This window comes from Staurois parvus, unplaced genomic scaffold, assembly GCF_062004578.1.
Source record: "Staurois parvus isolate SC_StPar_1 unplaced genomic scaffold, SC_StPar_1.0 ptg000017l, whole genome shotgun sequence".
NCBI classification, from domain to species: Eukaryota; Metazoa; Chordata; class Amphibia; order Anura; family Ranidae; genus Staurois; species Staurois parvus.
This window is the reverse complement of record NW_028317813.1, coordinates 11267057-11285437: the sequence shown is the minus strand read 5'-3', so window position 1 is coordinate 11285437 and position 18381 is coordinate 11267057. Positions and strand designations below refer to the sequence as shown.

Genomic DNA, 18381 nt, shown 5'->3' with positions numbered 1-18381 from the left:
TTTACTGTTCTAGTTCAACCATTACCCAAAGGAGATCAAGTACTAAATTTTTCTGATGCAGAAGATATGCTAGATGACACCAAACTTAGGTTGGAGAATTATTTGTATTGGTGAAATTTGTTACAGCTCAACTACACTCACTTGAATTAATACAGATTGTTTTAGTTTAGGTTTTGTCTATTTTTTATTATACTGTCAGCTCAGGCAATTGTGTATGCTAACCCTTAGTGCATCATGTACTCTCTTAGTATTCTGTAAAAACTGCGTTGTTTTATCATTATAGAGACACCCGAGATGAAGTCCTAGAACATGGTGAGTGATATTGGCTCTTTCAACTGGTGCTGCTTTTACCTACCCACATTTTAGCTAAATGTTGATCTGTTGCTATTTCAGAGCTGACTGTAGCAGACCGTCGTCAGAAAAGAGAAATCCGTCAGCTGGAGCAAGAGCTGCATCGGTGGCAGGTTCTTGTGGACAGCATTACTGGTGAGCCGTTAGTATTGTGTGTGTGTGTGTGTTTTCCTTAATAGAAAAATGAACACAATGTAAACCTCTACCTGTTGAGTAGAAAAAACTAGCTAGAACTGAAAACCTTCTGCACCAGCCATTGGCAGACACTTTCAAGAATAGGGAGTCAAAGGTAAAGAATTTGGGTAATCCTTCTTATTTTTTTTTTTTTTTTGGTTTTCCTTTTTGCCTAATAATTCTTGTGTTTTTAGAAATGTATTTATTAAATGTATATAAGGGAAGAAGTTTGTTTACTTTTAGAGATACTGTCGTTTCTGGAGGACATCAAAGCAGGCAGTCCAACTCACAGCATGCAATTTGTGGAAGAGCATACAGGACCTCCTGTAGGAATTTGTTCATATATTTTTGGTCCAAAGACCTTTTGGGTGCAGGAGGACAAAGGAGCCCATCAAGTGATGCATCCCAAAACCAGCATAAAGAGCCCAGCTTGGTATCGTCTCAAGGCTTGACAAAGGGGGACACACCCTCAGTGTTTCCTGGGTTACCACCTTATACAAGAAGAGAGCAGACACGATATTAAGCCAGGATCTTGCCATCTGGTTGCACAGAGCTCCTGACTTGATTGGTAATTGGAAATGAAGGAGTGGACTGTGACATCTTGCATGATCTGCTAAGCCTAGTGATTGCTTATCCCTCCCTGTGTACCGGTTATTTCCAAGCTCTCCTTGTGTTGATCTATGAGTGCAATACTACTGGGTTTTTATGTTTTTTAGTAAATGTGTTTATTGCACCAGGTCCAAGTGCTTTCTTTTCTTTTTTTTTTTTTTCTTTTCTGAAGTTTTTACTTTACTGTGGTAGAGAGAAGTTTTCTTGAATGTGTTGTCCAGCAGCGTTGTTTTATATTAGACTGAATTACTAATCCAGTAGCTGGTAACATTATTTATATACAGCAAGGAAAATAATTATCTGATCCCCTGCAGATTTTCTAAGTTGGCCCATTTTATCATAGGTGCATTTTAAATGATGAATATCAACTAAAAATCCAGAAAAACACATGATTCAAATGTTATAAACTGAGTTGCAGTTCAGTGAGTAAAATAAGTATTTGATCCCCAAGCAAAACCTGACTTAGTACTTGGTGAAGAAACCCTTGTTGGCATGCACAGATGTAAGATGTTTCTTGTAGTTGGTTACCAGGTTTGTACACATCTCAGAAGGGATTTTGTTCCACTCTTCTCTACAGATCTTCTCTAAATCCTTAAGGTTTCTTAGCTGTCGCTTGGCAGCTTGAAGTTTCAGCTCCCTCCATAAATTTTCTGTAGGATTAAGGTCTGGAGACTGGTTAGGCCACTCCAGGACCTTTCAATGTGCTTATTTTTGAGCCATTCTTTTGTTGCTTTGGCGGTATGTTTGGGTCATTGTCATGCTGGAAGTCCCATCCATGACCCATCTGGCAGATGGAAGAAGTTTCTCATCCAAGATTTTACAGTACTTGGTCCCTCAATGCCGCAAAGTCCGCCTGTACCTTTTTAGCAGAGAAAAAGCTCCAAAGCATAATATATCCACCTCTGTGCTTGACTGTAGGGATGGTGTTCTTAGGGTCATAGTCAGTATTTTTTCTTCCTCCAAATACGGTGAGTCAATTTAATGCCAAAGAGCTCAATTTTGGTCTCATCTGACCACAGCATTTTCTCCCAATACTTCTCCGAATCATTTAGATATTCATTGGCAAGCTTCAGAGGGGGCCTGTACATGTGCCTTCTTGAGGAGGGGGACCTTGCGGGCGCTGCAGGATTTCAGTCCATGGCGACTTATTGTTTTACCAATGGTTTGTTTGGTGGCTCTGGTCCCAACTGCCTTGAGATCATTCACAAGCTCCTCCTGTGTAGTTCTGGGCTGATATCTCGCTTTTCTCATGATCATCCTTACCCAATGAGGCAAAATCTTGCATGGAGTTCCAGACTGAGGGCAATTGATGGTTTTTTTGCATTTCTTCCATTTGCAAATAATTGCTCCAACAGTTGTCTCCATCTCACCAAGCTTCTTGCTGATGGTCTTTGTAACCCATTCCAGCCTTTTGCAGCTCAATCTTGTCCCTGATGTCCTTTGACAGCTCTTTGATCATTTGTCCATGGTGGCGAGGTTTGAATGGAAGAAAAAAAATTCTGTGGACTGGTGACTTTTATACACATAACAAGCTGTCGTTAGGAGCACCCTCTTAAATTGACAGGACTAATCTGTGTACCACATGAGCCTGTCTGTGAGAGCCAGAATTATTGTTGGTTGGTAGGGGATCAAATACTTATTTTACTCATTTAACTACAACTCAATTTATAACACTTGTATCATGTGTTTTTTTTCTGGATTCTTGGTTGATATTCTATCATTTAAAAAATACCTATGATAAATATTATAGACCCTTCATTTCTTTGTAAGTCAGCAAACTTACAAAATCTGCAGATCAAATAATTGTGTGTATGTATTTTAATAATTTTTTTTTTTTTCCCCAGTGTGCTTTTTACAGCATAAACTACAGATGTATAAAGCTTCTGTATAGTCATTGGCTAAACCGCGATCTGTTTTTTCTAGGAATGAGCTCTCCAGACTTTGACACTCAGACACTGGCAGTGTTACGGGGGCGCATGGTGCGGTATTTGATGAGATCCCGGGAGGTAACATAACTACCTTAAGCAAAACTTTAGACCTGTGTTTTCTTGTACACTGTCTGCATTTCTGTAGCTGTGTAAAACAAATGTTTATTTTTCTTACTAGATAACACTTGGGAGAGCCACAAAGGACAACCAAATCGATGTGGATCTGTCACTGGAAGGCCCAGCTTGGAAGATTTCCCGTAAGCAGGGTTAGTAAACGACAACTACGCTGTGGATTAATGCCCTTTCTATAACGAAATTGGCATATGCTGTGACTGTTGCTATGTAGGATGATATAAAAGCTGGGCATGGAGGTTTACAGTTATATAATATTCCTTAAGCTGTTACAGTATGCCATTTACAAAATATTACCTATTTGGATTCTGACGTAATGTTGTATTCGTTTTCTCCTGATGGTTGAGAAAAATGTTTGTTCTATAATATTTTTTTCTTTGGAATTAAGGTGTCATCAAACTAAAAAACAATGGAGACTTTTTCATAGCAAATGAGGGCAGACGAGCTCTGTACATTGATGGTCGGCCTGTGCTACCAGGAAACAAGTGGAAGCTAAGTCACAACTCTGTAGTGGAGGTAGGTATCTTTAGTTAAGAGTTGAAGAGGAACTTCAGCCGTTTTGAAGAAATATTAAAAATCAACAGCTACAAATGCTATACTCCATGTGAATCTGGCTGTGACTTTATACAAGCTCACAGCTGCTTCCCCACTGTGCATGTGTAAGTCATGCTGCGCTTTCTGAATAGACCCACAGCCTTTTTTTTTTTTTTTTTTACATGTCCCGGGAGGTTGCAGGGAGGAAGGGGAGGCAAACTTCCATTCAAAATGCCCAAGTGTTCCAAGCAAAAGCATAAGCAGGTACCTGTCAAAACTAGGTACCCACTCCTTGGAGAAAAACAAAATTCCATTAACAGCAAAGGGAGGAGGAAGAGTAAAACAAAACTTCCAGTTTTATGTGAAGTTCTGCTTTAAGATTGTATATGTTGTGTGCATTCAGAAAGCAAGATGTATTAAGAAATGTGTCACAGCCAAAAGTTGATTTTAAAGCTACCTTGTGAAATTGGAAACCAATAACTTAATTCCTTGTCCTGGCACTTTAATACATGAAGTAAGTCTCCCCCTCACATATGATAAGATTGTTGGAATCTGGCTACAGTGGATCAGATAGTAAATGCCTCATGTATTAAAGTGACTCTGTTGGATATTAAACTGCTAGCAAGTATATACAGTGGGGCAAAAAAGTATAGTCAGCCACCATTTGTGCAAGTTCTCCCACTTAAAAAGATGAGAGAGGCCTGTAATTGGCATCATAGGTAGACCTCAACTATGAGAGACAAAATGAGAAAACAAATCCAGACAATCACATTGGCTGATTTGGAAAGAATTTATTTGCAAATTATGGTGGAAAATAAGTATTTGGTCAATATGAAAAGTTCATCTCAATACTTTGTTATATATCCTTTGTTGGCAATGACAGAGGTCAAACGTTTCCTGTAAGTCTTCACAAGGTTGGCACACACTGTTGCTGGTATGTTGGCCCATTCCTCCATGCAGATCTCCTCTAGAGCAGTGATGTTTTGGGGCTGTCGCTGGGCAACACGGACTTTCAACTCACTCCAAAGGTTTTCTATGGGGTTGAGATCTGGAGACTGGCTAGGCCACTCCAGGACCTTGAAATGCTTCTTACGAAGCCACTCTTTCGTTGCCCGGGCTGTATGTTTGGGATCATTGTCATGTTGGAAGACCCAGCCACGTTTCATCTGCAATGTCCTTGCTGATGGAAGGAGGTTTGCACTCAAAATCTCACGATACATGGCCCCATTCATTCTGTCCTGTACATGGATCAGTCATCCTGGTCCCTTTGTGGAGAAACAGCCCCAAAGCATGATGTTGCTACCCCCATGCTTCACAGTAGGTATGGTGTTCTTTGGATGCAACTCAGCATTCTCTCTCCTCCAAACATGACGAGTTGTGTTTCTACCAAACAGTTCTATTTTGGTTTCATCTGACCATATGACATTCTCCCAATCCTCTTCTGGATCATCCAAATGCTCTCTAGCAAACTTCAGACGGGCCCGGACATGTACTGGCTTAAGCAGGGACACGTCTGGCACTGCAGGATCTGAGTCCCTGGCGGCGTAGTGTGTTACTGATGGTAGCCTTTGTTACGTTGGTCCCAGCTCTCTGCAGGTCATTCACTAGGTCCCCCCGTGTGGTCCTGGGATTTTTGCTCACCGTTCTTGTGATCATTTTGACCCCACGGGGGGAGATCTTGCGTGGAGCCCCAGATCGAGGGAGATTATCAGTGGTCTTGTATGTCTTCCATTTTCTAATTACACTGTTCAACAAATTTTTATTTTTTGCCAGTTTTGGAAACAAAAGGATCCATTTCTTAATGAATTTCACATTCTGAGTTCAAATATAACAATGAAATTTGTCAATTGGCTCTAGTTTTTCTGTAAACGGAAAGTTTTCTACTATAGGCGTAATGACTATATAATGCACAATAATTATACAGATAGATGTCTTTCCACAAATATAAAGCAAGTGATATTGACTACATAACAAAGCCTAAATGGCATAATATATTGCATAGGATTACCAAGAAAAATTATAGCCATAAGCTAAGTTGAATCATTTTAATACTTAGGATTCTCACTAGTTTTGTCTTCAGTTTGTGTCGGTTTTGCTTCTCTTGGCTTTTCTCTTGTATTTGAGGAAAGGGCTATCTCTTACAACTGCATGTGACTACACGCTTCAGGTTCTTCCTCACTTGACTCAACCACGAAGGATTCTGGTGCTTTAGGAATTGGTAGCCCCTCTCCATGAGGAACTGGACGTATTGCCGATGGAATATTTGGATAGTGCACAGATAACTTTTTCTTCTTATTTAGCCCTTTTACAATTGGAGGCACCATACAAAAGTAACAATTACTAACATTATCTGTTGGCTCTCTCCAAATCATTGGCACAGCGAAAGGCATAGATGCCTTTTTTCCATTCAACCATTGCTCCAGTGCCGTCCCACAAGAATTGCAGCATATATGTGGTGCCCAGCTCTTGTCCTGGTCTCCTATCTTGCAGCCAAAATACAAGTTGTAGGCTTTCTTAATCATTCCTGTTATCCTCCTTTTTTGTGAGATAAAAGTTATTTCACCGCAGATATAGCAGAAATTATCTGCTTTATTCACACAAGTTCGAGGCATTACTGAGTAGCCTATATAAGCATAAAACGAAATGTAAAGACGCTGTCGAACTACAATCAGCTACAGATACTGCAGCTTTTATGCAGTGAAGTGATGCAATTAAAGGCTAATATTGCATCATCTCAGTATACATGCAATTTTCTATTGGTCACCAGTATCAATTGCGCAATATGCAGCTGAAGTTGCATCATAATTTTGAATGGCTTACGTCATTAGATGGGTGAATATATCATGGAAACTAGAGCCAATCAACATTTTTTAGGGTCATTTTCGTTTTCAGCACCCCAAAATTATGTAAGATTAGCTAAATTTATGCCCAAAACTTTTTACCTGTTGAACAGTGTTATTGCTCCCACAGTTGATTTGTTCACACCAAGCTGCTTGCCTATTGCAGATTCAGTCTTCCCAGCCCGGTGCAGGTCTACAATTTTGTTTCTGGTGTCTTTCGACAGCTCTTTGGTCTTCACCATAGTGGAGTTTGGAGTGTGACTGTTTGAGGTTGTGGACAGGTGTCTTTTATACTGATAACAAGTTCAAACAGGTGCCATTGATACAGGTAATGAGTGTAGGACAGAGGAGCCTCTTAAAGAAGAAGGTACAGGTCTGTGAGAGCCGGAAATCTTGCTTGTTGGTAGGTGACCAAATACTTATTTTCCACCATAATTTGCAAATAAATTCTTTCCAAATCAGCCAATGTGATTGTCTGGATTTTTTTTCTCATTTTGTCTCTCATAGTTGAGATCTACCTATGATGCCAATTACAGGCCTCTCTCATCTTTTTAAGTGGGAGAACTTGCACAATTGGTGGCTGACTAAATACTTTTTTGCCCCACTGTATGTCACAGTTCCCACCCTTCAACACTGGCGTTCTTTCCTTTATTTTTTTTTGGTGATTTAGCCAGTAAGTCTATTGTTTTTCAACAGAACAACCTGTCCTGCTGATGTAGCAGTTAGTGTTGAGACAAACTATGTTTAGCTTTTATCTACTTTTTTTTTTTCATAAGGAAAATATACGATGTTACTGTAACTGCAGTGTTAGCTGGAGTTTGGCTTCCATTGGTTAGCGTATCTAAATCTCATTATGTATTAGTAGGGAACAGCATTTACAGTTGCAAGAAAAAGTATGTGAACCCCTTGGGATTACGTGGAGTTTTGCATGAATTGGGCATAAAATGTGCTCTGAATGTCATCTAAGTCACAATAGAAGAACACAGTCTGCTGAACATAATACTACACAAACATTAGATGTTACTATGGTTTAATTGCACATAACATGTAAACATTCACAGTGCAGGGAGGAAAAAGTATGTGAACCTTTGGACTTAATAACTGGTTGACCCTCCTTTGGCAGCAATAACCTCAACCAAACGTTTCTTGTATAAATAAAGGGTGGGTAAGTGAGCGCAAAACAGATCAGGTGAGCAGCTAACATACAGGGTAATCCTCAATACCTTGGAATATAAAAATGTAAATGGGGTATGTAGCGCTAAGGAATGAATAACAAGCAAGGAGGGTGTCACCATATATAGTAAAAGTTCAATAGTTCATATAGTGTAGCAAAAAGAAAGCTGGATATGATCCAATGGTGTTTCCAAATCCCATTCAGTAGAATAAGAAAAGAATTTAGTGAGGTTGTGCGCTTACCACAAGTACACACAATGTAAGCATTGTATGCAAATAACTGGGCGTCACAGTCTGGTCAGCAGCCTGGGCAACATCTGGTCATATGAGGACATCTGGGTCACAGGTCCAACGCTGTCCAGGCCCCCTCTGGCTCTCAACTCCAAATCGCCACCTTACAAAGCTCATTAACAAACGAGCCGGGAGGCAAGAAAGTGCTAATAGTGAAGTACGTTTATTAAGAGCATAAAAAGTGAGCTAAAACAGCAACAACTCACATCGATAAAGCATACATCCAGGCCCAATAGATAGGTTCCCTGGTGGCTAGTAGTTCAGTCAGCATGCAAAAAAATATACACCTCCAGGTCCAATAGATAAGTCCCTGGTGGCTAGTGGTATCATCAGCATAAACATATAAAGTTTAAATTTTATGTGATGACAAAAAGATACTCATCCAGGTCTGGTGAAGGTATTCCCTGGTGGCTAGTGGTTCCCCAATACCAAGGCGTCAATAGGGTGGATCCCCTAACATGTTTCGAGCTAAAGCTCGTTTTCAAAGGGGTGAATCCTGACCCTAGACGCCAAAACTGAAATACCTGCGGCCGCGCATGCGCATCACGCGCCGCTCCGGGATACTGCGCATGCGCGAATGACGTCACACACTACCGTGTGACTACTGCGCATGCGCGAGCGCATCATCAATATGGATGCTGAAGCCCAAGTGTCCACATCCGCCCACACATAGGCAGGCTTAGGGCGGGTCTGGACAGCTGCTCGTTCCTCCATGAAACTGGAGACTAGAGCAGCATCTAAATAATAAAAACAAAGCCAAGATACATTGGACTACCAGGGAAATATATATAAGAGCCATGGAACACATCCAAATACATAATTATGACATCAAATTAAATAGAACAGCAAATGTACACTGCTATACATGTATAAATTTCTGGATCACATTTTATTAAAGTCCTTGCGATGATCCATCAGTCAGTGCATCCAAAGTAAAATATATAACGAATACATCTTTATTAAAAAAATATATATAATAAGATCATGACTCTTTCAGGTGACTTCTATACAATATTATCATAAATGAATGTCACATACACATAACGAATAGTCAAATCAACACCCATGATCATAAAGATAATGCAAAAAGATTATTATACTCCAACTAGCATAATTAATATAATTAAATAAAATAAAACAAACGCTCAAAAAATGCAGAAAAGAGTACCCGTCCCGCACAATGGTCTAGATCTCCCTATTTAGAAAAAACTTATTTGCGTCAAAGAGGGGGGATTCAAACCATCTGCAATGATGAATCAAACCATGTGTATATAGCTGGAATAGAAACTATTACCCAGCCTATAAAAAAGTCAGTATAAATTTAAAATCCGAGGCGCCATTCCATCATATACTGATGAAACCATAAATAAAATGCACCCTAGGTTAAAATATAATAACCAAAATGATTGTAGAACAAAACCATAATATAGATAGCACAGTGGACGAATAAACATCTATAATAATAAAAAGTAAATAAATTAATAAAACGATAAAAACTACTAAAATCAGAAATCAACTATTATCAATAAAACAGTTGATGTCCAGGTCTACATTCAAGCCTTTGGGTTGAAGGGACTTGAGCTCTACAATCCACTTCGTCTCAAGACGGGACACTGCTCTCCTCTTAACGTTTCCTGTAGTTGCAGATCAGACCTGCACAACGATCTGGAGTAATTTTGGACCACTCCTCTTCACAAAACTGTTTCAGTGTAGCAATATTCTTGGGATGTCTGGTGTGAATCGCTCTCTTAAGGTCATGCCACAGCATTTCAATCGGGTTGAGGTCAGGACTCTGACTGGGCCACTCCAGAAGGCGTATTCTGTGCTGTTGCAGCCATTGTTTTGTTGAATTACTTGTATGCTTTGGGTCATTGTCCTGTTGCATCACCCATCCTCTGCGGAGCTTCAGTTGGCGGACAGATGGTCGTACGTTTTCTTGCAAAATGTCTTGATAAACTCTGGAATTCATTTTCCCAGCAATGACAACAATCCATCCAGGCCCTGAGGCAGCAAAGCAGCCCCAAACCATGATGCTCCCTCCGCCATGTTTTACAATGGGGATGAGGTTTTGATGTTGGTGTGCTGTGCCTTTTTTTTCTCCACACAGTGTTGTGTGTTCTTCCCAAACAACTCAATCCTGGTTTCATCTGTCCACAGTATATTTTGCCAGTAGTGCTGTGGAACATCCAGGTGCTCTTTTGCAAACTTCAAACGTGCTGCAATATTCTTTTTGGACAGCAATGGCTTCCTCCGTGGTGTCCTCCCATGTACTCCAATCTTGTTTAATGTTTTCCTTATTGTAGATGTGTCAACAAAAATGTTAGCATGTGCCAGAGATTTCTGTAGGTCTTTAGCTGACACTCTGGGATTCTTCTTTACCTCATGCAGCATTCTGCGCTGTGCTCTTGCAGTCATTTTTACAGGACGACCACCCCTAGGGAGAGTAGCAACAGTGCTAAACTTTCTCCATTTGTAGACAGTCTGTCTTACCGTGGACACATGAACATCAAGGCTTTTGGAGATACTTTTGTAACCCTTTCCAGCTTCATGCAAGTCAACAATTCTTGATCGTAGGTCTTCTGAGAGCTCTTTTCTGCAAGGCATGGTTCACATCAGACAGTGCTTCTTGAAACCAGTAAACCCAAAACAGGTGTGTGTTTTTTTTTTTAAGGGCAGGACAGCTGTCAGCAACACATCCAATATCATCACACTGGAGTCAAGGTTGGCTCGCTCCTGGCTCCAATTAGCTCTGGGAGAAGTCATTAAGCTAGGGCCTCACATACTTTTTCCTCCCTGCACTGTGAATGTTTACATGTTATGTGCAATTAAACCATGGCAACATCTAATGTTTGTGTAGTATTATGTTCAGTAGACTGTGTTCTTCTATTGTTGTGACCTAGATGACGTTCAGAGCACATTTTATGCCCAATTCATGCAAAACTCCACGTAATCCCAAGGGGTTCACATACTTTTTCTTGCAACTGTATATTTGAAAGATTGTTCTTGCCATACAAGCCTATTAACATTCTGTGAGTTGTAATCTTGGTAAAGGAAGGTCTGTGGATGTAGAGTATCTAGACTTCGCCAAAGCATTTGACATGGTACCCCATAAACAATTCACAAGTTGTGTTTGTTGGCATTGGCAATAGTATATGTACCTGGATAGAAAACTGGTTACAGGGCTCATCCAGAGGTGATAAATAGTGGATCTTATAAATGATCTGCAGTTATAAGTGGGGTACCTTGAGGCTCTGTCCAGGGACCAATCCTGTTTAACTTGTTCAAGAATTATAGTGGTTGGTGTAAATAGCTCAATCTCAGTGTCTGCTGACGATGCAAAGTGAAGCAGGGCAATAACTTCATCACACGATATAGTAACTGTACAGGAAGAGCTTGATAAAATAGAGGGGGTGGGCAACTACATGGCAAATGAGGTTTAATATTGAAGAATGTAAAGTAATGCACTTGGGAGCTAAAAATATGAATACATGTTACTCGCTAGGGAGAGAACCTTTAGGGGAATTCATGATGGAAAAAGTTCTGGGGGTCCTAGTTTGACAGATTCAGCAATAGCATGCAGTGCCAACCTGTAGCAAGCAAGGCCAGCAGACTTATTTGTATGCATTAAAAAGGGTATTTACTCAGAAGACAAAACTATAATTCTGCCGCTTTACAAAAGTCTGGTCACATCTTGAGTTAGCCATCCAGTTCTGGTCACCAGTTCTCAGAAGGGATTTAGTAGAACTGGAGAGAGTCCAGAGAAGGGCAACAAAACTGAGGGCTGGAGGATCTCGGTTATGAGGAACAACTACAAGCATTAAGGTTATTCTCCCTGGAGAAGAGACGCTTTAGAGGAGATATGATAGTGTTCTACAAATACTGCAATGGTACTTTCAACATAGGGAGGAAACTATTCAGTCTCAGGTCACTCAAGACATGAGGCCACTCAATGAAATTGGAGGAAAAGCAGTTCAACCCAATAACTGCTTAGGGGTTCTTTACTGTGGTAAGGTTGTGGAACTCCCTTCCACAGTTGGTGGTTTTAGCAGAAAGTGTCACTAATTTAAAAAAAGTATTTGGGAATATGGGAAGTGGTATATAATTAACTAACACACACACAGACCCCCCCCCCCCCCCCACCTTACCAATTATGTAAATCTGCTAGTACATGTAATGCTTCCCTCTACAAGACTGACACTGCCACAAATGCCCCTCAATTGGTCTGCTGCTGTCTGAAGATGCACTTTCATCCAGAGTGTGACAATCTAAGGCTAGGTTTACACTTGTACGGGTGCAAGGCAGTGTGTAAATCGCACCCGCAGCCAAACTGCGCTGCTCTTTGCAAAAATGTGGGGCTACCATTCATTCTTAATTGCATGCAGCACGTTTTCGGTTTTCGGTAAAAAAGATGCAGGACCTTTTTTCCTGGATGAAAACGCAGGCACAGCAGCCCATTCAAATGAATAGGCTGCCATCCCTGCTCAAACGCGGCTCGCAGAGCTGGATAGATGTGAACCTTGCATAATACAGGTGGTGTGTTGCTGACGAGATCACCTAGTGATAAGAGGGGAAAAAAAGCCTATAAAAAGAACTAATGCAGCCACCACATCTAATGGAATGCAATATGTTGCATTTTTGGTTTTGGGTTTAATACCGCTTTAAGGAATACTGAGTGGCTTTTCTGATATCACACTTAGTTTACAGGCTAGCATTAGTGGTTCACTTTGACTTGTCTGGTGTTGCTCTTTAGGTATTTTTGTGAGTCCTGGAAATATATAATTTGTAGTCCCATCTAGACAAGATAGATGCCCAACTTGCTATCTGATTAATGCTCAAACTCTTAAGTCAATTCCCTGTGCTCCCAGGAACAATGCATTGCTGAACTTAACAGAACCAGAAGATTATGGTGGCTTTTATGCTACTTGTGCATAGCCAATCAATGACACACCTTACTGCTGCATCCTGGAGGGGGCTAGGGTGTTTCCATAAAATCCATAAGACAATGACCTTATTCCATTGTTCTGTTATTCCCCTGTAGCCAAATCTACATGTAGAACCCTGATTTTATAGCGCAGCTAAAGCCTAAGTGTAGTCAGTAATTTTTTTTTTTTTTGCAAGTTATAGTACCGATATAGCTTAAATGTAGTTAACATTTTTTTTTTTTTTGCAGCTAGCTGTTTCTGACTTTTTGACTCTGATCAGTGCAAGGTGTGGAATAATTGACCTTTAAAGGATAAGTTCAGCTTTGCCGAAAAAAAAAAAATGTGCATTTATTATTTTTTTCCTGCACAAGCCTAGGAAGCATTGTACCCGTGAACAGGAGTGCAATTTCAGACTTCTGCAGACAAACCCATACTTTATACAGGCTGTCTGAAAGCTGCTCATCAGTGCTCTCACAGTTCATTTAGAACTACAAGCCATTGGCCACAGTGGCTGATTTGTACTTGTAGTTTGGTCATTCATTCACAGGAAACTGTGAATGAATGATACTGTATAGGCTGTAATTTTTTTTCAAAAAGTGACAGCAGGTGTGGGAAGAAGATCCCCCTACCCATTGTCACAGAAAGGGGGGTACGGAGGTACTGGCACCAGGAACTGAAACATTTGCAATAAAGAATGAAGAAATAGTGAGTAAATAAAATACAGTCCAAAAGCAAATTATATGTGGTAATACAATCTTGCTTCTGCTGCAAACAAATGTCCTTAATCAGTCCGTGACTTTGACATTCCTTCTAGTGATGTGATAAGAAATGATTTGCGTGCAATCCACCAATCATAAAAGTGTGCACCTTTACCGGCTGTGCTCTCACCTGGCATATATGAGCAAACCATTAAGTGAGGTCATGTAAGACTTGTGTCCCTATAATTGGACTAAGAGATGGATGGAAATATCCTCTTCACAATTAGGGGTCTCCTCACTTCCTTTGGACTCCTTCCTCCATAGGTATAAGTGCCTTAAAGAGTAATAAAGGACATAGTGCCTTATCTTCTTTTTAAATCATTTATTAAATAAAGTAGTGCACTCACATAATACAAGTTACAATCGCTTTAAAACATTGTAAAATCAATCCACAGTGTGCTTTTGAAATCTGCAGTATACTTGCTGTGTGTTGCCTTTTAAGCATCGTGACGTCAGAACCCCTCCCCTACCCGTTTGTCCACCGGGTTACGTGGCTTCATCAGGGGGAAATGATTGGACAACACGGCACTCATTGATTTATATAGGGATCTACTGGCGCCATTTTATAGTACTCAGCATGGCGGCGGCCATGTTTGTGGAGCCCGGCTCTAATCCCTATACATGGGAGTGTATATAATCATTACTGGGGATTAAACTTTAACAACTTTGGTTTTCCTCCAGCTGTACTCCGGTGTACTTAATTCACCCATGTGTGGTATTACTGGATGGAATGTATAATACTTGACATCTGGGGTGTGCTGGCATTATAATTCTAATTGTGGTTATACTAATGGTGATCTAATTAATATCTCAACTATGCATAAGTTCCACATCTGTGTAATTAATGACTAGATGATACTTTAATAAAATTAAAACCCATATCCATTACAATTAAATTACTGAGAGAGTAAAATTATACTGAATAAAATCTAATATATGGTAACTCTCTCGTCGCCATATTGTCCATTTTAATTGGGGCCAAGTCAATATGTAGGTACTATAAAAATGTATAAAGCCATAAAATCATTACTAATTGCTGATCTCACTATATTATATTTCATGTATCAGTATGCTAATATTAGTATCCCTTGCAACAAAAGCGAGTGTAACGATAAACTTATTGCAATGAGTAGGTAAATAGGTTTTGCCCGGAGGCGTATTCATGTACCTACTACTGATACTTAAATAGTGCTCTATCAATAATAAATTTGAATGATGTGGATGTGTCTGTCCTCACTTATGGGCCACGCCCTTATTGCTATTATGCCTTTAGTCCAATATCCAAACCTAATGGTTACTAATAAAACAAGAGAGATCAAATTCTTTATTCAAGCCCATAGGGACTAAACTTTTCATTTCGTGAATCCATCTGGATTCTTTTTTACTGAGTTCTCTGATTTTATTGTCCTCTCTCCAGTGACTGATGTTTTTCAATACCCCAAAATTGCATGTGACTAGCATCCTTGTTCTGGAAAGTGCTGTGATAAGTGATGGTATCTGTATCCCCTATTGATGTTATAGACATGTTCCTTTATTCTGTACTTTTTGGAGCTTTTTTTGTTCTTCCTATGTAAATGAGGTCACAAGGACATTTCAGGGCGTAAACTACTCCCTTGGTTGCACAAGAGATAAATTGTTTAAATTCATATTCCCTTCCTGTAATTAAATTTTGAAAGGTAAATCTTCTTAGATTGTTTTTGACCCTAATACAGCTATAGCATCTCCCACATACATAAAAGCCCACATTAGATGTTTGTGTGGTGGGGTCAGTGACATTTTTAACCAGTTTATTCCTCAAATTCGGTGCCTGTTTATATATATATACATTTGGGTTTTGCTGATATGGCATTTTAAGATGTTTATCTTAAGTACATTCCAATGTTTGTGGATAATGCTTTCCACTGCTTTATACTGTAAAAGGACAGGTAAATCAATGGACCCCTTTTTGTTCATGTGACTTGTCCATCAGTATGGTATTTCTATCACTGTTCTGCAAAGTATCTTTCTGTTTCTGCCATTTCTTGTTTGTATCCTTTCTTAATAAATCTCTGTGCTAAAGTTGCGCTTTGTTCCTCATAATCTAAATCCCTGGTGCAGTTTCTTTTAATGCGCATGAATTGCCCTCTGGGGACATTCGTGAGCCAAGGCTTATAGTGGCAGCTATTTGTCGGGATGTAGATGTTCCTATCTGTGTTTTTAAAGTAGGTCTTTGTGTTCCTCCTTTTATAATCTGGATATCTAAAAAGTGTATTTTAGTGGGGCTGATGTCCCAACTGAGCTGTATATTTTTTATCATTCCTGTTAAGACATTCAAAGAATGTTTATAGGGAGTGTTGTTCTCCTTCCCATATGATTATCATCCATAAACCTTTTGTATAAAACGATTTCCTTTCTAAGGTTGCAAAAAATAGTTTCATCTTCCCATTTGGCCATGTACAAGTTGGCTATGTTAGGAGCAAATTTGATGCCCATTGCTACACCCCTTTTTTTTTGTAAGTAGTACTCTCCTTTGTACCAAAAGTAATTGTGGTTTAAGCAAAATTTTAGACATTTTATGATGAACCTTTGGTGTTTATTAAGGGCCCACTTTGCTGCCTCTATGGCTCCTTCATTGTTTATTCTGAGTACTGCTGATGTCTCAGCATTATATACCAATATAGTGTTATTATTAGTGGTGATATTCTGAGTTAACTCTATGATATGTTTAGTGTCCCTTAGGCTGGGATTTGGGTTACTAGTGGCTGTAAATAACAATCTATATATTCTCCCAATCGGGCTGATAGTCTATTCCATTGATAATGGGCCTTCCTGGTGGTTTATTTATGTCTTTATGGATTTTGGGGACCATGTAAATAATGGGTATTATGCATGTGGATGGTATGAGATACTCTCCTTCCTTTTTATTTAATATGCCTTTTTTGCTTCCATAATTTACTAGCTTTACCAGTTCTTTTTTATATGCTTTAGTGGGGTTACTATTTAATGTTACTATATGTGTCAGTATCACTGAGCATGTTGTTCATAACTGATACTGATTCGTAAAACTCTTCATTTAGAACTACAAGCCATCAGCCGCGGTGGCTGATTGTACTTGTAGTTTGTTCATTCATTCACAGGAAACCCTGAATGAATGATGCGGCTGTATAGGCTGCCACTTTTTTTTGTCTTAAAAAGTGACAGCGGGTGTGGGAAGAAGATTGAAGAAGATACCTATTGTCATAGAAAGGGGGATACGGAGGTACTGGCAACTGGAACATGTTACATGTTCCAAAAGGTGAGCCTTTAAAATGGCTGCAGTAGGGTATCCAGTTAGAACAATCAGGCACTTTATGGTGTGCTGAGCTAAAAGGCCCCTTTCTTTTGGACACCGCAGTTCACTGTAACATTAGGATTTTTGTTAATTCCTAAAATACTAAGCATACACCTTTTTCCTGTTGTCCGATATGTACGGAAGGAATATGTGGGGATCGTAGGTGTTACTCTGTAAAGTTATGAAGAGAATACATGATCGCTAACCTGTGAAGAAATAGTAGGCCCAATGGGGCTGATTTACTAAAACTGGAGAGTGCTTTATCTGGTGCAACTCTGCATAGAAACCAATCAGCTTCCATGTTTTATTGTCAAAGCGTAATTGAACAAACTGAAGTTATAATCTGATTGGCTACTGTGCACAGCTGCACCAGATTCTGAGTGCACCAGTTTTAGTAAATCTACCCCAATGTAACAGATGTTCACTTGGGTGTAGAATTTTCTTTGTGGATGTAGTTTACCATCTAACTCCCAGCAGACCAGTTATTAGCATAGTCAGGTTTTTCGTGGGAAAATTGGGTTGATGTGACTGTTAGATGTAATTTTATATCTGCAATCTTAACTTGCTATGTTTGCATTTGTTAAGTAAAATAGAAACAACCAGTTCCTTATGTACATCTCTATTTCTTTCCCATAGATATCTGGCCTCCGCTTTGTGTTCCTTATCAATCAGGATCTCATAGCCCTCATTAAAGCAGAAGCGGCTAAAATGATCCAGCCTTGAAAGCAGTATCCTGTGCTGAGACGTGAAGACCCAGGAATCCGATGGACTGCGTATCTCTACAATCTTACATTCTGTTGTGAAATGTAAACTAGATCCTAAGGACAGAAGAGCTCTGACAGAGAACTCATTGTTACAAAGGGGTTCCATCTAGCATTCAGGGTCGCCTTGTAAAATATAAATATTGCAGTTTGTGGTATACCAGAAGGTATTCTCTGTTTATATTTTTGTTTGTTTTGATGTCATTAATGTTTGTTTTTCTTAAAAAAAGCTCCATGCTTATATAAAATGGACCATGATTTGTAAAAAAATAAATAAAAAAAAAAAAAGTGCGGGGTTTTTTTTTTTTTCTTTTAACAAACACAAATGATGTCAAGACATTGTTAGTTGGGTACAATTCAACAACAGATATTTAAAATATATTTTACTTTGTAAAACCTTTTGTGACTTTGAAGGGTAACTGCTCTTTGGGATGGACTTTCTTTCTCTTGTGTACACAGTTGGTGTACAAACCACCCCTAGTGATTTTCCAGAAGTCTGCACAAAGATACAAGTCAGATTTTAGGCATCCTGCAACAAAAATGTTATTCTTGGTGGAATAATCCCAAAGAATTAACCCCTTCTAAAGGGATGCAGACA

General features: G+C 39.5%; 1 protein-coding gene across 1 annotated transcript in view; it reads left to right on the top strand.

Annotated features, from left to right (window-relative positions):
• The window catches only part of MCRS1 (microspherule protein 1), a 32219-nt gene extending 14145 nt beyond the window's left edge, over positions 1-18074 (top strand). The window contains exons 7-13 of the mRNA XM_089679674.1: positions 14-89; positions 284-312; positions 394-486; positions 3058-3140; positions 3241-3328; positions 3583-3710; positions 17659-18074. Of these exons, the coding sequence (XP_089535800.1) occupies positions 14-89; positions 284-312; positions 394-486; positions 3058-3140; positions 3241-3328; positions 3583-3710; positions 17659-17745 (584 nt within the window). The 3' untranslated portion in view covers positions 17746-18074. The remainder of the gene's footprint in view (positions 1-13; positions 90-283; positions 313-393; positions 487-3057; positions 3141-3240; positions 3329-3582; positions 3711-17658) is intronic.
• The last annotated feature ends 307 nt before the right edge of the window (positions 18075-18381 follow it).